We start from the raw sequence: 20,249 nt of genomic DNA, 5'->3' as shown, positions 1-20,249 counted from the left end.
TCATGATGTAGTAAGGATACTAGAGACTACGGATGTCCTGGGCGGCTGAAGAAAAAGAGAAGAGCCGAACGAGAGGGCATCTCGGGGAGTAGAAATACACTACAATGGACATCGTATCTTAACAGGAAGGTACGTTGCGTCCTGCTGTGCTTGTGGCGAGGAATCTGGATATGGAGAAGGAACGGCTCTAGCTGTTTCCTAATATGAGCGCATCTGAGGAAGTTACAGATTGAGACCTAGAAAACGAAGAATTTTGGTCCCCTTCCTCAAGTCGGTCTAATATATTAAATTGCTCCTTCCGGTTCTGTAGCAAACAGTCTCCTGCATCGGGTGTCTGCCACCAGCACCAGAAGAAGTAGACTTCATATGATGTTCGGAAAGCCAGGGAAATTGAAGCCGTAGAAGCTTGGACTATCACAACTATGGGCAGGTACTAGATCTCGACGCATCTAACTATGGAAGTAGACGGTAAGTACCGCCGCAGGTACCATATCCCCTTAAATAGACTACGCCGCCGCCGTAACGGTGAAGCTGGCAAACGGTCATCTTAATAGTGTGCCGCAAATTCAACGGTTTTTTCGTCTACCCGCTAGATAAACATTTCCTAGAATGTTTGTTAGCGCGGGGCTCGAGCTTTCAACATGTACGGCCTTACATCCTTTACGGTTCGCCCTGGGTGTTTTTTACTAAAGGGAGGGGATATATTTAAAGCCCCTAATATAGACTCCTTGAGGCCTATCTCTATTCTTCGAATTCCTTCACCAAGTATACATACATTACTTGGCGATATTTAAACGTACTAATTACTTATTCGAAGAGTAATACGCCAAGAATTGTCAGGGGTTGGACTGTAGAAAGGTCTGTTAGGACATGTACATACCCCATTTTTTCACAATAGTTCAAGTGGTACCCGTACTTGAAACCTGATCGTGCGCTGGCCTTTTCAATTAGATAGCACTTACAATATCGTAGTGACTTGTGCGTGTAAACAAACGTGCTCTAGTACCACCCAATTGGCCATCTCCATTGGGGCGGGTCGATAGAAGCCTAAGGCTTCTCGCCCTCCTTCCACACTTCCCTCACCGTGCCTTGGGGATACCTAGCCATGTCCCGTGGAGTCGTTCGAAGGTCCCTTATCCCGCGTGTTGCGAACGCGTGCCATTTAACATCCAATGGCGAGCGGCCACTTCCAAGCCGATGATACGAAGTGACGGTGATAAGCCAACACGCCCTTGTCAGCTTCCGCTTCCCATCTTTTATCTTTATGAATCGCTGTTCTGCTGTCGTGGTGTAATCCGTGAGACATTGGTTGCACGATTCGATAGCGTCCCGGCACGGTCAAAGAGGCCGATAGAAGGAGTGCTAGGGTGAAGCGCGCTGACCATTGCCATGTCGACGTGGCCACAGATAGAGTACCGGCCCTTGTCAATAGCGTCTCGCAGTTCTTGATCGTTCCCATAGACCGGCCGCGTAACTGATAGGAATAGCTCGTCTTCGAGTATCCTGGCTGACCATTTTTCTCTCCAGCGGAGGGGAGTAATGGATGTGTTCTTAGCTCTGAGCTGATGAAGTGGCAAGCCGTTTGGCGGACCGAGAAAGTGTCGATTCATAGCGAAGCGGACATGGTGATAACCAACCGTGAAGCAACTTCCCCAGAAATACGTACAGTTACGACGGCAGTCATTCCTGTCTAAATTCTAAGCAAAGTCTTTAAGAGTCAGGCTCTCCCAAGACGGAAAGCGATCTAGAACGGAGCAGGTGTGGCAATAGTACTGATGATGCCCAAGATCCTTTTCAAGAAGAAGCAGGAAAGCCTCACGGTCCAAATCGGTGAGTCGTATTTTCGCGTTCGAAAATATGAGGTTGAATAAGCTTGTGCATGTCAGCGAGAGCGCCAGGGCCGACTCGGGCTAGGTGTTCCAGGTAGAGGTAAAGGACAATATCGACCGGTAATTCCAAAAAGAGTGATGGTGATCTGGCTTTGCGTCGACTTGCCGAGAGTGATAGCAGGCTAGCGATTTGACTCATCGTCAACCCCCCAAGTTTGTCGTGAGATGGTGGGATTAGAAGCTGCGGGTGCAGGTCGAAGAACTGATTGGATCTATAAATGCATCATATATGGAAGATAAAATTACGCAAGATTAGGGTTCTATACCAAGGCAAACTTCAGGCACATGTCACGAACGGCGAACGGGAGTTCGAAGAGCGAAGACCCGACGTGTCAGCGCCTATGTTAGAGAGGACGACGACCGCGTGAAAATCTCGGGGTTTGATGGCGTTTTGCAAGGGCGTGAGGCCCTGGGGGTTGCGTTAGCTGACCAGGGCCGACCTGAATTACGTGAGATGCTGAAGAGTCGCGAAGGAATGCGAGAGAGTATAAGAGCAACAAGGTGGTCAAGGTTCGTAAAGAGTTCAGGCTGTATCCGCCAGGGCCTCACCGGCTCGCCTGGCCGCACTGGAGGTACTAAAGAGGGACATTATACGTCTAATGCTAAACCTCATAGTACGAAAATGTATTCAAAAAATCATGGAAGATGTGGATTGGATTTGGGAACTTGGGTTGGGTCGGGTCTGGGACACGTGCCCACGGGTTTTGACCCGGTCCTTTCTTCGAAAGCCAGCATCTCGTCGAGGGTGGTGCGTTGAATTACGGTACGTTGCGCATCGAAACTTAAAAGTGCAGCATTTTGGGTGTGGAAGAAAGGCAGAATCGAGGCGAGGGTATCATGACAAGATGACAAGTTAGGTATTTATATTTATCACCAAGAGTTGGCCGTGATCCAGGTGGTACTTCCTTCCGTCGGTCGTCAGGACAAAGGGATAGAGGCTTGGTCTGTGCGCTAGAGTAATGTGCATACAGTTTCTGTCGGATATGATTGGTCACTGGTGATGCTGCGGCTGGGGGGGATCAAGACACGACAGCTGGAACTCAGTCTGCCTTTTCTGCAGCGTAAGGTAATACATAGTATGGAAGGTGTCTGAGTTACGGAATACGTGCACTAACTTTGCCCAAAAGACCAACCCAAGACTTGACAACACCAGCGTCACACTCGCACAATGCAACCATGAAACGCAGTGACACGGCCTGAGGTAATGCGCCTGAGCCGGCTGCTGCAAGTTGCATCATAATATCGGCACGCCACGATAAAACCTGCAGATCACTCACTGCGAAAAGGCTGTTCGTGACGAGTTGCCCAAACAGACAGCACCCAGGACCGTAAGTGGCATGAGCCAAGAGATTCCATTCTTGTTCGATCAGATCTGGTCGCACCGCACACTACACCCCCTTTTTCACCTCAACCACCTAATGTTATTGGCGGCATTGGCTCTCGACTAGTATTCAGGACAGGTCCCGTGCGAGTCCCCCGTGCAGCGCAGGCAACGTGGAGTCGCACCTCCAAGGTTATTGGCTTCCTGACCCAAGGAAGGTATGGAAGGAAGCTGCAGATGCACGAAGAGCTGGCCTGCATACCCTACCTTCCCTGCCGTCAATCAGCTAGCAGACCTAGGGTAGGTAGAGTGAGGCGGGCAGCTCTCTCCACTTCCATGTCTCGTCTCGCCTCGCCAGCTGTCGTCTGTCTGTCTGTCTCGCTGGGCCTCATCTGGTGTATCTCTCTCTCTCTCTTTTCGCTTGCGTAACTCAAAGTCCTCCACTGCACTGCACACTGCACACTGCACACTGCACTGCACCTGCACTGCAGCATCGGCATCGGCATCGGCATCAGCATTAGACAGTCGTCATCGTAATAATCATCGGCGACTCACCAGCCACAGCAGATACCCAAGCAAGTGCATTGACTCTTTCCTGGCGGGTGACTGCGTCTCTTCATCATCGTCGCTGCATAATTAACCCGTTTTCTTTCAGGGTTTGCACAGTGACCCATGCCGGTATTTGCCTTCTTCTCGTCTGTTTGTTAGATTGTCGCCCAGCCCAGTCATCACGTCTAGGTCTATTAGTCCTGGCACTGCGTCTTTCTTCGATACCTAGTATACGGATACCGGTAGGGCAGTTGGGATATAAGTACGAGGGCTGCCTTCATGTCGCCCTCCCCGAGATTAAACTAGAGAGAGATAAACAACGTCGAAAGTCAATCTCCTACCACTCACTCTGAGCTGCTTTACCCACTTTACGGAATAGCCGCCTCCCTCATCCGCCTCGGCGCCGAGCGTCCCTTCCTCATCAACATGTCGTCCAAAAAGTCGGCCTTCGAGTTTGGGCCCAAGCATAGGCTTGTGGCAACCATCGTCATCTCGTTTGCGTTTTTTGTTTCCGAGCTTGCAGGCAAGTTATGCCGCTACTTTGTTGCCGGAGCCAAATCACTAACATCATGTCATCTCTTATTAGTTGCCTTTAAGACACGAAGCTTGGCTCTCATGGCCGATGCTTTCCATTATGTAAGACCACCCTCATCGCGCGACTCACCAGGAGCCCTATCAACAGTACACGATGCTAATGTTTTTTTTTCAACCCAGATGAATGACCTGATTGGCTTCATCGTGGCTCTGACAGCCATAATCGTAAGTTTGCCTTTCTCGCCGGGAAATCTAAGAAATGGGCTGAACTTTGACTGTCAGATCTCGGAGCGGAGCGAGTCGCCACAGGATCTCTCGTTTGGATGGCAACGAGCTCGCCTGCTTGGTGCCTTTTTCAATGGCGTCTTCCTGCTCGCCTTGGGCATTAGCATTTTCCTCCAGTCCATTGAGCGCTTCATTTCGCTGCAGATGGTTGAAGATCCGAAACTGGTTCTCATTATGGGATCCGTGGGTCTCGGGCTTAACCTCATCAGCGCTGCCTTCTTGCACGGTCGGTTCCTCTCGGGCCAATAGCTAACTATTCCATCCTCAAATTACTGACTTCAGAATGCCTTTGATGAAGTAGAGCACCACGGTCATGATCACCATGGTCACGGCCACGACCACGGCCACGCCCATGGCCACGCCCATGGCCACGACCAGAGCCAGAGCGACGTTGTCGAGGATGTGGACAGGCCAGCTCCCACCACCATTGTCATGGGGGTCATGGGGCATCATCCCGAGCACAACGGAAGCGATGACAGCTCTCGGGCGGTATGTTGGGCGCGGCTTCCTAGCCTTGTTGACATGACAGAAGTGTTGCTAACATGGGCCAAACAGTCCCTACATTCTCATGCCGAGCACCGCCATGCCGAATACGGCGGCACCAAATCTATCGGACGGGATCTGGGCATGATGGGGGCCACGATCCACGTCATGGGCGATGCCCTCAACAACTTGGGCGTCATCATCGCAGCTGCCATCATCTGGTTCACGCATTCTCCCTCTCGCTTCTACGCGGACCCCGGCGTCAGCATGGGCATCGCACTCATGATTCTGGTCTCGGCGCTGCCTCTGGTCAAGAACAGCGGTGCCATTCTCTTGCAGAGCGCCCCGCGTGGCGTCGATCTTGGTGATGTCAAGCATGACCTTGAAAAGGTACGCATGCCGATTACCCCCTTTATTTTGCATGCCCGCTCATCTGTGTCGATGCCTTGACTTTGGATCATCACCTCAATTCTTTGGTTCCCAACTGACCATGTTGTTCTCAGATCCCTGGGATCGAGTCGGTCCACGAGCTGCACGTCTGGAGGCTCGACCAAAAGAAGGCAATTGCGTCGGCGCACGTCGTCGTCTCGGATCAGAACATCTCCAACTTCATGGAGAAGGCCAAGACAGTTAGTGAATGTCTGCACGCCTACGGAATCCATTCGGCCACCCTGCAGCCCGAGTTTCTCCCCACGACGACTTCGTTGCCCCCGCCGGCGGCGGCACTGTCGGCGACGACGACTCCTTCCCCCGCGGCAGGCGGCGTCGGATCAGCGGAGCGAAACGCCGTTAACGTTCCGATAACGTCGACGTCGACGTCGTCGATGTCTCCTGTAAGACGAAGAAGGGCTGCGGGCGGATCTGCCGCTTGCCAGATGGTATGCGGGAAGGGCATCTGCGAGAATCTTTTTTGCTGCACGGCGGTGCAAATCTAAAAGCTAGCCAGCCCCTATTTTCATTTGCATCTTTTTTGTCTTGTTTTTTTCTTCTCATCTTCTGATTGGTCCCTTGGAGGGCTTTCACCAGCCTGATGCCATTGACTGGGGGGGTTAAGAACGCTGGGTTAAAAAGTTAGGTGCTGATCACCATCACCATCACATCACACGCTCATGTCCAGGACTCTTCAACGCTTTGAGGATGTTAATGGCTGGATCGGTAAGCGGGAAAAAGGGGGAGGTGAGATTGAATTGGCAAACCAGCGTGTCACATTCTCGCTTTCTAGAATGATGGAAAATAGCGAAACAATTTTCCCCCCATAATTATTCGAGCGGGAAGGTGAACTCACTCCTCCGGTCTCGCTTCTTCTGTTCCGTCTCAAGCACGTTATTCTTTTCTTGTGTGTGGCTAGGTAAATATCTCTCATCCGACGCTACGAGGCTGGCGGCTCATATGCGAGTCTTGTGCAACGCCCCCCCTCCCCCAAGCAAGCAGGGATCCATTCGCCGCTGTGTTGTGTGATCCATTACTAATAAGAATAATTGAAAGAGCAAAGAACCCTACTATTGCTGCGGGCCCTATCACTTCTTTTCTTCCTTCTTTTCGTCTCACGCCGTTGCTAGTAGACATGAGGGCTAACTGACCGGGCGGGGGAATGGAGGTGGTGACCTGTGCCAGAGTGTAATACGTAGGCGCACGTATCATGCGTGTGTTCTGATGCACACCTAACGAAGGGGATGCGGACACTGCACGAGAAAGACAACTCGGTAAGTCGGAAACGTAAGGTAGGATATGGAAGTAATAAAGGCAGAGAGGTAAATCCAGTCAGTCGATCCTGTCCGTCCCCCAAGACAACGACACGAAGAGCCTCTAGGTAGTTGGGGCGCAAAACGCGCACGCCATCTGGTTTCCAGATTCGCTCTTCCTCCCTGACCATCCCGAATCCGTGGTCTCGGAAATGCGAAAAGGGAGGAGAGGGACTGGCCAAACGTGGGGGGAGATGCGGGGGAGGATTAGGGGGTGCGGAATATCCAGTGGGTAGGGCTTCTCTTTCGCCTCATTCACCAATGTGTCGACAAGGGTGAAGGATGGGGGGGGGGGGTGTGAAGGAAACCGGCCAGAGTATTATATTGGGAGTCATAATATTTGACCACAAGAGACTTCTCTGCAGAGGATGATGGCGCATGTATCTCTCTTTTCGTTGCTTTGCTTTCCAACCGTTGAGGTGAGGGGTCTGCAGAAATGTCAAGCAAGAAAACGTGTGCATAAAAGAGGGGGCTCTTCTTGTCTTGTCGTCGTTGCCAATCGCCGCCCCAAACACGCACATGGTCGGATCGGAGTTAAGAAATAACAAGAATCATTCGGCGAGCTTGATTGGACACGAGTTAGCCCGAAGGTAGAGTACGTACTGCGTACATACCCGCATACTTGGTGGATAGGTCATGGCACACTGTGCAGAGATGCCGAATGCCCGGCAGGCGGTGGTTGCCTCGTTAGGCCATATTCTGCCATCTTCGCACTACCTCATTGGACAGTGTGCCATTCGATCTTGCATGGTGCAAGGGCATGCAGAGGCGAGCTTAAGTGAGAGATATGCAAGGCAGTGTAATCATGTACGTATGGACGGAATATCTGTATCATAGGGCACATTCGTCCTCCTCCATTACAGATGTCGCGCCAAAGGGAGTTGTCAGTGGCCGCTGCTGTACGCACCTTGCTGCAAAAGGGGAATAGCCGACAACTCGGCGAACTCGATGATTGTCCCAGGTGACATGGTGACCGCCGTATGCCGCATCATGTGAAATGATGATTTGCTACAGACCTTTGGCCTTGCCTTCTCGATCAAATGTGTAGACTTGAGAGAAGAACCCAAGAGCGTTTGAGTGAGTATAGGAGTGAGACTTCGGTATCCGTATCAGTACGGAGTATACCCAACGCAGACTAGACTTGGAGGAACCGCGAGCGGGGAGGCCCGACCCCTCCCCCCCCGGAGCCTTCCAGGAAGGGAGCCGTTGGCCAGTTGGTGCGTGTGTGCTTGGATTGATTATGGGTGAAGGGGGATGTGAATCGGCTGCGGCGCATCGAGGCGCGGCCCGAGGGTGAACAGGCTGATACGTATATAAATAAGTCTGATACAGCCCATATGTATCCGTGCTTGGAGCTTACATTTGGGCGTGGACAACGTCACCCCAAGATAATCTTCATGTCCCGGATCCAAGTAACCCACGAAAAAATATCAGGACACAAATATGGAAATTACTTGACCCAAAAGAAGAGGGCGGTATTCCTATTGGACCGTTTTTTTCTGTCTGGAATTTTTGTTCGCCAAGCAGGAATAGCGGATGGTGAACGGCGATAACCTAAGTGCCGGCTTGGGACTGAGGGGTTAAAGAGCATGAAGCGAGGTTGAGGGTTTCTTGCTGTTTAGCGGTGAAGCGGATTCTTCCGCGATAGCTTTCTTGGATTTGGCGCTTGCGAGCCGAGCTGTCGGGACATCCCTCCTTGGAGCCGATGATCCAACGGTGGGCTCCATTCAGTACACAAATCGTCGATCCATCCATACGTATCCATACATCGCTCGATAATGCCTGCGCGGGGCGCGGAAAGGGCGGCGGGATAGGGTGTTGGACTTGGATGCGGCGCTGACGAGAAGCACCATTCCATGGTTGGGTATTACGTACGTTGGGAGTCGGCCCCTTCACATTACACCGAAGTACTATATGTAGGAGGCCGGGCACAAGACATGCATGTCTGTGTTTCCCAAACCCTCACCGCCGCGGCAATTGGACGGATCCCGAGTTCCCCGGGGGAGAGCTCGTGATGTGGGTTGCGAGGAGTACAGAGTATCCGTAGCTCTAGGCTATCGGAAGGCCAAGACGAAAGAAAGATAACAGACAGCTCCTCGCCTCGCGCTCCGGGTTGTGGATCTTACGGAAGATCCATGAGACGGCTCGGAAGGCGAACCGACGATAGAGAGGATGGTCTTCATGGGATGGATGTTACAACGTTGCCTGCTTCTATCTGCTTCCGGGCTTCCATCCGCGCCTTTAGGCACTTGTGGTCGTCTCGCGACAGACAGAGGAGACGGTCAAAGAGTTAATAACAGTGCCAAGGCGGACGAAGCACACGCTGCGTAGCCAAGAGTGCCGAGCCAGATGCCGAGCATTGCGAGCTGATAAGTTATCCATGGTTGGCCTGTGGGAAATGGGGGATTGACAAGCAACCATGGATGCGTGGTGGAGACGGCATGGCGGTTGAGGTGGGTGGCGGGTTGGGCGTTGTCGGCGCTCCCACCTCACTATTATCGATAAGGAACAGCGCAGTTGCTCCGTCCCCGCCACTGTCCACGGACGGGTGGCTCCTGCCCAACTGCACAACAACAGCAGGGCGTGCAGCGAAGTTAGTGCAGACTGCAGAGGGCCAGGCCTCCGTTCAGGCCCCACCACATGGACGCGTTTAGTGTAAGCCGGCCCCTGGCAAGCCCACTTAGGCAGCATGGGGAAGGGGGAAGGGGCAGGTGCGGGCAAGGCAGTGGGGCACCGCTCTTCCAGTTCCATCGCATCGTCACCGCCCATTGTCGTAGCCACTCGCACCCGACCGACCTCACTGGAGCCAACCTGGAACCCCGAACCCCCGCCACCCGTGCGTGACGCAGTCCAGGGAGGTTGATCCATAGCTTCGCCCAGCCCAGTACCAAGTACCTTAGTAGAAGAAGCCGGCGTCGGCAGGCTTGACGAGATCCGGACTCGATGTCAATGATTTTGCTGCATTCCGCGCTCCCCCCAATGACCTGACCTTGGTTCCGTCCAATTTGACTCGAGAACAAGGTGATCCGTGGGGCCAACAGCTGCCACTCGCAGGGTCTGGCCGCCTTCTCTCGGTACGTTCTCCACAGGCCCGACACAGCAAAAAGCGTTTTGGTTTGAGTCCTGACGCCTTATCCAAGATATTTGCATCGTCAAAGGCGGGCCACGGTGTTTCGAGACTTGCAACCCAAAGAAAGAAAGAAATCATTGGATTGTCTCCGTCGCGTCTCCTCTCTAAAAAACCTTCTTTGATGGGAACCTAACCTTCGGGAGCGACGCGAGTCCAACAAGTCTCAAGTCCACTTCCCGCGGCTGTGCGACTTGAACTTACAACTTGACTTATTAGCTTCCACCTCATTGCTGGCTGCTGTCTGTCTTTAGTTGCGCGCCCGCCCCCAGAAACACACATACACACATTCATACCATACCCATACCCTCCCCTCCCCTCCCCTCCCTTCCCTGTCACCGACGGCGCGGGTCGAGTGGGTGTCAGTCATTCCTCTGGGCCGGCCTATCGCCTGCCTCCGTAAGTTCCGCAGCCACGAGAGATAGACGCGCCTCTATGCCGGCTTAACGGGGCCAGGCCCAAGTTACCAAGCTACCTACCCTAGGCTGCTCCTCCTCCTCCTCCTCGTCGCCTCCCTGCCTCTCTCTCACCGTCGGCAGCACGCTCGCTATTTGTAACTCGGTTGCGCTGCGTTGGAGCTGCTGAGACGGCCGCTCACGCACTGAACGCCCTCCCCGTCACAACCGCACCGCCGTCGCATGGCGACTGGCGCAACTAGCCCGCCTGTCATGATCGTCCGACGGTCGGCCGCCGTCTGAAAATGCCGACCAAGTCCATCTCGCAACGTGGTCCAAAGACCTCTTCTTCCTGTTGCTGCTGGTGGTAACGAGCCCGTCGTCCGCCTGCCTTTGGGGATGCTCGGGAAGCTCTTCAACCTGGGGGCTGCCTCGGGGGTCGGGGCTTTTCCCTCAACCCAGTCAACATCTCAGCGGCCCCTTTCGTCTCTAGACTCGGTGCAGGAAGACATCTACACGCGCAACCTGCTCTTTCCCGATCCCCAGGACCTCTATGAACACCGCCTCAACCAGCTGTACCCTCTGTCCAGCGGGCTGCCTACCCCCTCCGGCTCGTCTACAAACGCCTTTGACTACAATGGCGACATCGAGCTCGACGTGCGCGATGTCCGCATTGTTGTCATGCAGGACGCCCTGAGTTCTGTCGCGGCCTCTCTTCTGTATGACAGCCAAGCCCCTCCCCCAGTCCCGACCGCGTCTGGGGACCGCCCTTCTACGACAGCTGGGTCTTCGTCGCACTACTCGCTTCAAGAGGCGCGTCGGACCCCTGCCTCTCCGCGAAAGCCCAGCATCAGCCATGTGCAGCGCCCCATCATCATCCAGCCCGACAGCCCCAAGATGCGCCAGGGCGCTTTCGACAGGAGGCCTTCTGTCCATGGCCGCGGCCAGGCCATCGCGGAGAGCGACTCGCAGCGCACATGGCGCGAGTACCGCGAGGAACTGGCCACCTTTTCCAGCTGCATATTTGGCAATTCTGAGCTCATGGCATACAAGGGAACTTCGACCAAAGTACACGTCGTCCCGTCCGAATCCCGTTCGGTCGAAAACACGTCCATCCTGGGAGACGGGCGAGGTTCCGTCGGACGATCCAGCATGAGGTCGAGCAGGCTATCGCAGTCGTTTTCTTCGGAAAGTGTTTTGCCCTTTACCACGTCTCCCACCCCAGGCACCGCAAGCCGTGCCCCGGACCGGAAAAAGGTGTTGGTGACGAGGCTCTTCCCTGTTAATCTGCCTACTGACGAAGGCGCTGTTTCTCCCACCACCCAGGCCGCCCAGTCCGAGGACAACAACGGCTACCCCTTTCCGCACGCTGCAGACGATGCCAAGGCCAAGAAGAGGAAGGCCCAACCGAAGCAGAAGAGGACGCCCATGTACGCCATTGCGCTTGTCATCAACTTGCCCGCCATGCCTCACCACTCCACGCCAGTGCTCACTTCTCGAGCGGCATTCCGGGGGCCGAGCTCGTACTCGGAACAAGACTCATTCCCATCGTCTTTCAACTCCGGCCGTCCTTCGGGCTGGACGCTTGTTGGCCAGGGAAGTGCTGCATTTGAACCGTTCGAGACAACGTTCAGCAACGATATCGAGGACCAGATAGACTCCATCACCCAGCACTGGGATATAATTATGAGGACATTGAGTCACCTGCAGTCCGCCGTCGCCGCCACGCTGCTCTTGATGCTCAAGCAGGCTGATCTCTCGTCGCCGGATCCGCTCCCAGCCGTGATATCTTCTCATATGGCCCGGACATCGTCCTGGTCTGGCCGTCGAGGCGAAGACCTGCCAGTCAAGCCCCCCAAAACAAATGCCAAGCACATCACACTGCTTCCTAATTGTTTACTCGATAACCGGCGAATAGCAGCCGAAGTTGACGACGCCAAGACGAGGATTGTTGCCGGCATCCGTGCTGCTCGAGTCACCACTGGACAAAACCGCTGGCCGATCTGGCGAGAGGAAGCCCGACGGGTTGCCAAGTGGGCTGGCGGAAGAGAGCAAGGGTTCTTCTTTTTCAACCTGCTCACCGGGTTTCTCGCAACGCACACCGATTGGCTTCAGGCACTAAGTCCACCTCAATATCGTCGCCGACACTTTCTCCAGCAAAAGGGGAAAACCGACGAAGATGCTGCGGTGCCGGCTCGAACAATCATAGTGGCCCATGACAAGATTGCTGCAAGGCGATTGGTATTTCTACTTGCTGCCTTTCTACCCGCCTCACAACAACTCCCCGGCATCCGCCACCACCGGCCAAGCACCTCTGCTTCGCTGGGAGCTTTGTCACATTCACCCCCTTCGTTTGTCGTCCCCATTCTTAAGGAGGAGTCGCTACGCCGGAAGATAAATCGTCGCACAGGCCCCCGCCGGTCATCCCATTCTCGCAATCTCAGCCTTCAGTCTCAATCTGGACGATCAAGTGCCATACCTCCATCCCTAGCACATCTGAGTATGGAAGGGGGGCACGAGAGACGTGTCTCTGATGCAGCCTCTATCCGGACGACAAATCTGCCGATGCACGGAAGCGATCTAACAACGAGGAAAAGTAGTGCGGCTACGACCGCAACCATGACGTTTGAGAACAGTGTGCCGCATTTCTCAACCGCTCATCAACTCGAGCCATTCCCTCACGGCCGCCCCGGGAGCAGTAACAGCATAGCCGCTAACGATTTAAAACGTCTTACAAGGGAGGATAGTATGCTCCATAATGTCACAAGCGCCGAAGTTAGACAAGGTTCTAATTCTAGATGGGGAAGCGTCATAAGCGGCTTTTGGGGGACGCGCAGAAGAGATTCTGCATCATCAGGAACAAAAGTTCAGCCGCTAGTGGACGGGCAGCACCCCGACTCTTCTCCAGCGCCAAAGACTGGGACATATCCAGACCCCACCAATCCGTCCCCCACAGCAATCGCGGGTACCGAGCTTGGTGAACAGCCTAACGATAGTCCAGATTCTGCCGGCGCAGACTATAGAGCAAGCCCCGAGCCTCCACGCCTGGATCCCAAGACTAACCTGGTGTTCAGCCAGCACGCAGGGAGCCCCCCCAAAGTGCACAGAACCCCCGATCCGTCTGGAGCGTTCGAGTCCCCAGTGAAGACCTCAATCAACGATGATGGGGTTATTGACGTGGATGTGCCATTTCCCGATTACATCACCTCTTTTGAGACTGCTGTAAGCTCGCCATCTAGCAGTGGCTATCTCTCTGCGCCCGGATTTGGCACGGGATTTGAAGCTTTCGAGCAATCTTGCCGTCTCTCTGTGGATGGAGACGTGCCCCTCAACGTTGCCGGTTGGCTTCAGCAATACCATCCTGACTTCGTGTTACAAGCATTGCCTACACAAGAGGACTTGATGGGACAAGTGAAAGCTTCTATGCGGGCTGAGCCGTCCCCGCCGCTACTGCCCAGCGCCGTGGTGCCAGAGCATAGCATGGAGAGGTGGATGGATATCAGCACCGCCATTGTTGCCGACACCACTACATTTACTATTACACGCATACGTTACCGTCGCTTGGTGAAACCAACGTTGACTTCTGTGGACCGAAACCTGGCCCCAGCGACCCCCGTCAACATCTACAACTCGGCAGGTCTGACTCCGGCGCTGCCTCCTTACGAGGTGCCGCTGAACGATGAATTCATTGTAGAACAAGTTACCAGTCTCGACGATGTTCTTGCCGAGGCTGTCGAGAAGGTGATTGCGGTAAACACGGATGCGAGCAAAGTGAGCTCATCTAACTCGTCCCGGTCTACTAGCAAGCGGAGAGACAGGAGCAACAGCACATCGACTCAATCAGACGTTCGCTCCCAGGTGCTCGCCCTTCCCCATGAGGTGCCGCGCTCGCAATGCAAGACAGTCCTACTTTCCGCTCTCGAGGAGGTCATTCGCGGAGTCATTGAGGAGCGCGAACAAAAAGACAATAATGGTGTTGTCAAGGCTACCGTGGAGCGTGAAAAAGAGAGCGCCCTGCGAGAGGCTGTCAGGGGCTGGTTGGACAGTGTTGAGCTTGGGGACTGAGAAGTGCATCTCGTTCTCTATCTAGGCAAACACATCCTTGATTTCTAGGTTATTATTAATCTTCTCTTCCTTTTTTTCTTTCTTTTGGGTCTCAATCGGCGTTTCACCCCCTTTCTCTAAAGCTGTACTACCATTCTTACACAGGGATAAAGGAGGGCCAGTTGCTCGCTGAGTCGGATGATACCATGGTGACGCGTTTTGTTTCCTTTTTTTCTCGCAACTGATTTCTGTAAAGTACTGCATAAACTCGGGGGCAAGCTTCATACGAGGGACACAATTTTTTACCCTCTTTTTCACATTACTATTTTTACTTGCTTTGCTTGTTAATCAGGAGCATTGTCGTGGCTATGTAGCCAAACAACATGGGTAGGCCGATAGATTGGTAGTTACCTAGGTAGTGGGCTAGTTTAGTCATACTTTGTCACGCTGTAAAACGGCGGCCAGAGCAATCACCAAACGGAATCCATTCACAACGAACGGACACGGTGGTCTGGGTATACCTGGTCGTCGAGCTGTCTGGACACAACTTCTGGACACGACTCGTGGTATTTTTGTTGTTCGCACTACACTTCTAACGCCGAGACCCCGAAGGTAGGTGCCGAAGGCGAGGTATCTCGTACGCAGCCGAGGCAGGCCTGTTGTTGTTGCTGTTGTTGTTGTATTCCACGTTCGCACGGACGTCACGTCGCGGCTGTATCTATGGGGAGGAGAGATGGCGACCCAAGCATTTAGTATTTCAGGTTCGCCGCCAGCTTGACATCATATGTAATGGCGGTTTAGGGGGTTATAGGGTGCCACGGTAATGTATGCGGTGCGGTGCGGTGCGGTGCGGTGCGGTGCGGTGGCTATGTATGCGGTGTGGTGCGGTAGTTGCGATGTGGTGCGGTGCGGTGCGTGCATGCGCACTAGCTAGCGGCCCCCCCTTTTTTTTTGTCTACGGCACTGTACTGTTGTCTTGTCTTGTGTGTTGTGTTGTGTGGATTGGCAGCTATGCCTCGCTGGTACTTAGGTAACTCCAAGTAGGTTTTGGCTGCAGCGCGGCTAAAGGGGGCGGCTAAATTCCAACCCAGTCAGTCTTTTCAGTCAGTTCCTTGGCCGGCCTGCCTGGGATGGCTGGGTTCCTAACGATGCCTCGCTCTTCTAACTGAACAAAGTTGTATTTTGTCAGCCTTTCCTTGTTGGCTCGAGTTTCCTCGCTATGACTATGGTGTGAAAAGAAGAGGAGGAGTTGATGGGAGAGAAAGGGCAATGTGAAGAGCCGGTTTGCTAGGAAGACAGTGTTGGGTGTAATTAGACATGTCAGCGATTTTTTCTCTCTATTTTTCTCTGGCTCTGCCACCTGGGTGGTAACCAAGTACTGAGAGAAGAAGGGGTAGAGAGATAAATGGGCTGCCTAGCTAAAAGCTGTTGAGAAACGCCAGAAGTGGCAGGTGGTAGTTTAATAGACTGAGAGAAGTGTGAGAAACGGCTGCAACCGTAGAGAGTTGCTAGCTACGCGAAACACATACAGATCCATACCTTCAATGCCCTGGTAGTTGTATGTTGTATGATAGGCTAACCAGCCTTTGAGGGCCTGGGTTGTGGAGAGTTGCATTTTGTTGTCTGGCTAGATCGGACCTGTCAGTCCCACTTAGGTCGGTAGGCCCGGGTCGAAAGGCTTAATTGTGCCCCTCGCTTGCGTTACTCGACCACTGTCCTCGTTTTCAGCAAGTGCAGTAGTTATTTCTTACCGAATCTCGTCAAGACCGAGTGTCATCTCCTCCAAGAATCATGGCAGCAGGTCTGTTCAATATTGTAGAACCCAGTCTGGCCAATAACATCGAGAAAGTCCAGCTCTGGTTGCCACAGAGGATGGGTGTCCCGTGGCTTTCACTAGGCGGACCGACTTGTCCGCTCCAGAGCTTCGAGAGACTGTTCCAAATGGGATGGATGCACGCTCTTCCAGTTACGTGGAGAGCCGCATATGTTAGCGACCTTAGATAGTGCCCCAGGAAAGCAAGCACATAGACCCACGCGCTACAACCTCCCAAAGTGTGATTAAGCATGCAGGGCCGCGTCTGGTCAAATCTAGGCACAAGTCAACAAGGGACCCGGAATCGCCATGCCCGCTTCTAAACGCATTGGGGGGTTATAACACCCAACTTAAGGCCTGAACTCGTCCGAGCGGCGGCTTTGGAGAGTCAGCCAGTTACGCGAACACGGTCGCAACGCACAGGCGGTGGTGCATAGCCGCACATAGTCAAGTATGTACTCGTGTACGTTGTAGTAGGTGGCCGGCCAGAGGAGTGGTTTGGTTCTTGGCTTGGTTATGATCATAAACGTCACGCAAAGGCAATATCACCCTATTGCTGGAGGGAACCCCGACCGTGCAAGCAGGAGCATCCATTGTTCTCGAAGGACCATGGAAGCTGGAGGGAGAGCTTCAGTGCTACCCGGGAGAATGTAGAGACGTCGACTGCTTGCTTGCTTGCACATGCTGCACTCGACGGTTGACCGGTTGTTTGCTAGAGAGTGGACGTACGGCAGGGTTGGGACTGCGAGAACAAGCGCGCAAGGCCAAAGTTGAGAGCCGTCGTTGTGCAAAGCGCTTCTTGGTCCAAGACTCACGGAAAGGGGTCAAAGCGAGATTTTGTATGTTGGATTGTGTGCTTCGGAGATGTATCACGCATCACAAGTAGACCTGACCTAGGAAACCAAATTGAAGTGAAAAGCCGGAGCCGAGTGACAGCACCTGCTACTTCGTTTCTGGGACAGACTTGATACGAAACGAGAGCTTGGCTTGCGTCCAGGCACCCGCACTGCCTTATGCATTGCATCAGCAGGTTCGGCAAAGCAAGAATAGAAGGAAGGAGCAGTGGAGGTTCTGCAGAGCTGAGGAAATATGTGGCCGAGATTTCAGGCTCCCCCGTCGCGCAGGTGATGATGTTGGAGGAAGGCACGTAAGACTCGACCTGGTCCATGGATGTTCTCGATTTCCTTTTTGAGGCTCGATTCGTCCGAGAAGGGGCGGTCCCCTTTCCCACTGTGCCGCTCGTCACCCGACGACATCTGCATCAGTCAACGGTCTTCCCCGCTTTCCCATCGCGCCTTACAGTCCCCCAGCAGCTTCCTTCTCCGCATGGGCGCTCCATAGGCGCTGGGCTGGGCCTTCCTTCTTAGCATCCTTGAAAGAAAGGTCTCCACTTTATGTAGGTACGGGAAGTGCGATACAACGTTTTGACTGCAGAGTGCAGACGACGTCGCCCCTGCCTCTCGCGACTGCACTCCTTCCGTTCGCCTCCATACATCTCCCGCGTTAGAAATTTTGTGTCTTTTCCCCTGGAACTTGAGAAGCGCACCCGACCACATGCCGTGACTCGTGCCTCGACGCCTCTGGCGTCACTACTGGTCATGGACGTTCAATTTACCTAGGAAGGGGAAATTGGCCCATGGTCAGGTCAGGTCAGGACAAGCCCAGATCACCAGAGAGCCCCAGACGCCGGATAAATCAGGCCAGACGTGTTTGGTTGACGTTCGATCCCATCTCCTCTGCCCGGCCCTGGGCATGTCATGCGGAAAAACTCCAAAGGACAGGACTTGCTTGCATCTGGCTCCAGGCACTGCACAATTGCTATTTCCCATCACGGCCAACTCGCTCAAGCGGGCTTGTTGCTGGTGAATTGGTTCCGGGAGAGGACGACTGACGGAGGATGGAGACGGGTAGAGGAAGTCCGAATCCGGCGTCATGACAGCGATCCGATCAAATCTCACGCCGCATGGTCATTCATGATCTCCGTGTGTCTGTCTCACTCGATGCGTTTGCTATCCCTGAACATAAACTGTCTCGACCACGCTTTATTGCTTCCTATTTTTTCTAAATCTGCCTTTCTACCTTTTAGATTCCTGGTTATCTTCTTGAAAAAACGGGAAGCAATTCACTCAAGCGCAAAACCAACAACTTCTAGCAGGGCAGCACAGCAGCGAGAGGTTCCTTGATCCCTTCACACCCCTGAGCTGAGACCCCGAGACTTGCTTGGTACAGAGCCGCAATGCGGTTCTCCGGCCTCTCCGGCGCTATCGCCATAGCCCCCGGCCTCGGGCTCTTCAGTGCGGTATCGGCCGCTCTGCTCCACGTCACATCATACGCCGGGACTCTTACGACGCTTAATCTTGCCCTGAGCGGAACCAAAGGCCTGCAGACGCTCACGACTTCCACCGAATGCGGTACTCAGCCCTCGTGGCTGACGCTACGCGGCCCTGTCTTGTACTGCGCCAACGAGGCTTTTGGCAAGGACAACGGCACCTTGGCCTCTTTCTCCGTCTCCCAGAACGGGACCCTGGCGCTGCTGGACAAGGTCGACACCATTGGAGGACCCGTGAATGCCGTCGTGTATGGCAAAGGTCGCCGAGGATTGGCCGTGGCCGACTAGTGAGTTGCATCTAACCTGTCACCGCTTCTGGTTTGCCAGTTACGTCTTTCCCACCTACACCCACACGGAAATTGACAGGGCATTGTCTATTCTCTGCAGTGCGGGTGCCGGCCTGAACACGTTCAACATCACAAACCCGAAGGCACTCGCCCCCGTCCAGGCTGACGTATTCACGCTTCCCCACCCTGGCATCAACCCTTCACGCCAGGAGAGGCCGCACCCCCATCAAGCCATCCTCGACCCCAGTGGCAAGTTTCTCCTTGTGCCGGATCTAGGCTCCGATCTGGTCCGCGTCTTCGCCCTCAATGTCACCACCTTGCGTTATAAGCAGTCGGTACGTGTTCCCGGTCGCTCTCTCTTTGTGCCTAGTACTCCGAAGCGTCGACATACTCGCCTGGCCAGTCTCTAAGATGTCGGGAAAGCCCTCCTCCCGACTTAGCCCATCATTCGAAGAGAAGCAGATAATTAACAGATTTACTCAGGATCCCCTTGTTTCAGCTCCCGGCAGTGGGCCTAGGCACGGCACATTTCTTGTATCTGGAAACAATGTTTTTCTCTACGTTGTCCACGAACTGGCCAACACAATTGTAGGATATACCGTAAACTACACCACCAAAGGTCTTGCCTTTGCCCAGGTATACATCAGCAACACTCACGGCCTGGGCGAGACGCCCGCAATAAGCGGGGCCACTGCTGGCGAGATTGCCATATCGGTGAGTATCTCGACCAAACTTGTCTCGATGACCCAGCGGTTGGCTAACCGATCCCCGCCACTCGCTAGCCTGACTCCAGGTTCCTGATAATCTCTTCCCGTGGCGAGGGTACGCTGTCGGTTCCCAACTTTGACCCCAGCAACACCACCCAGCTCCCCTCTGATCCGCTCATCACCTTCTCCATTGACCCCAAGACGGGCGCCCTGGCACATGTCCAGACGTTTGCCGCCGGTGGCATGGTGCCCCGCCACTTCTCCCTCAATAAGGCAGGCTCTCTGGTCGGCGTCGCACTACAGGGCAGCGAGCGTGCGGTGGTCATCAGCCGCGATCCCGCGACAGGCCTGCTCAAGGATTTTGTGGCTAGTGTCACCATTGCAGGCGAGGTCAACAACGTGATATTCAACGAGTAATTAGGATCAACGGTGGGACAAAAGTTTGTCATTTCTGCCCGGTCCGTTAACATATACCCCTTTTTTTTCTCACGATGGTTCGCGAAATAGACTTGAACTTATTAGGTTCCTAAAGAAGGATTGGGTACATAACTTGCTGGACTCTCGTGTGACTATAATTCCGCTAGGTTGGTCTCGATAAGAGAGTTTGCTTGCTCCACCGTTTGATGTGTGCGGCCACCAATTTACGCCCGTCAAGAAAATCGCAGCAAGTTTGACTCATATGTTTTGCCTTATACGAATATACCCTGAACAACGTATCTTCAAGACTCCGACTCCAGCCATAAA

At 53.8% G+C, this 20,249-nt stretch overlaps 5 protein-coding genes across 5 annotated transcripts; 3 read left to right on the top strand and 2 right to left on the bottom strand.

Annotated features, from left to right (window-relative positions):
* Window positions 1-658: 658 nt before the first annotated feature.
* Window positions 659-3,245, bottom strand: B0T26DRAFT_811045 (uncharacterized protein; the record flags this gene model as incomplete). The annotated part of the gene is made up of 6 exons (XM_060447282.1): window positions 659-1,272; window positions 1,383-1,686; window positions 1,735-1,814; window positions 1,906-1,990; window positions 2,320-2,346; window positions 3,217-3,245. The coding sequence occupies 6 exons, from the start codon at window positions 3,243-3,245 to the stop codon at window positions 1,048-1,050; spliced, it is 750 nt and encodes a 249-aa protein (XP_060298113.1). The 3' UTR covers window positions 659-1,047.
* On the bottom strand, window positions 3,196-3,888 carry B0T26DRAFT_701706 (uncharacterized protein). Its single transcript, XM_060441603.1, has 2 exons — window positions 3,766-3,888; window positions 3,196-3,695 (listed from the first exon to the last, which is right to left on the bottom strand). Exons 1-2 carry the CDS (start codon window positions 3,793-3,795, stop codon window positions 3,489-3,491), a joined length of 237 nt encoding a protein of 78 aa, XP_060298112.1. The 5' UTR covers window positions 3,796-3,888; the 3' UTR covers window positions 3,196-3,488.
* A 69-nt stretch (window positions 3,889-3,957) lies between these two features.
* Window positions 3,958-6,306, top strand: B0T26DRAFT_206731 (cation efflux family-domain-containing protein). Its single transcript, XM_060433774.1, has 7 exons — window positions 3,958-4,282; window positions 4,346-4,395; window positions 4,474-4,518; window positions 4,576-4,804; window positions 4,877-5,067; window positions 5,134-5,451; window positions 5,565-6,306. The coding sequence occupies exons 1-7, from the start codon at window positions 4,186-4,188 to the stop codon at window positions 5,994-5,996; spliced, it is 1,362 nt and encodes a 453-aa protein (XP_060298111.1). The 5' UTR covers window positions 3,958-4,185; the 3' UTR covers window positions 5,997-6,306.
* Window positions 6,307-9,244: 2,938 nt separating this feature from the next.
* Window positions 9,245-14,390, top strand: B0T26DRAFT_739476 (folliculin-interacting protein N-terminus-domain-containing protein; the record flags this gene model as incomplete). The annotated part of the gene is made up of 2 exons (XM_060443715.1): window positions 9,245-9,256; window positions 10,737-14,390. 2 exons carry the CDS (start codon window positions 9,245-9,247, stop codon window positions 14,388-14,390), a joined length of 3,666 nt encoding a protein of 1,221 aa, XP_060298110.1.
* A 3,856-nt stretch (window positions 14,391-18,246) lies between these two features.
* B0T26DRAFT_206560 (Lactonase, 7-bladed beta-propeller-domain-containing protein) lies at window positions 18,247-20,203 on the top strand. Its single transcript, XM_060433773.1, has 4 exons — window positions 18,247-18,798; window positions 18,899-19,133; window positions 19,282-19,512; window positions 19,581-20,203. The coding sequence occupies exons 1-4, from the start codon at window positions 18,419-18,421 to the stop codon at window positions 19,920-19,922; spliced, it is 1,188 nt and encodes a 395-aa protein (XP_060298109.1). The 5' UTR covers window positions 18,247-18,418; the 3' UTR covers window positions 19,923-20,203.
* Window positions 20,204-20,249: the final 46 nt, after the last annotated feature.

The sequence above is a fragment of the Lasiosphaeria miniovina genome (genome assembly GCF_030549165.1).
Source record: "Lasiosphaeria miniovina strain SMH2392-1A chromosome Unknown B0T26scaffold_3, whole genome shotgun sequence".
Lineage (NCBI taxonomy): Eukaryota > Fungi > Ascomycota > Sordariomycetes > Sordariales > Lasiosphaeriaceae > Lasiosphaeria > Lasiosphaeria miniovina.
The sequence above is the reverse complement of the archived record's forward strand: the minus strand, read 5'-3'. Positions and strand labels throughout refer to the sequence as shown.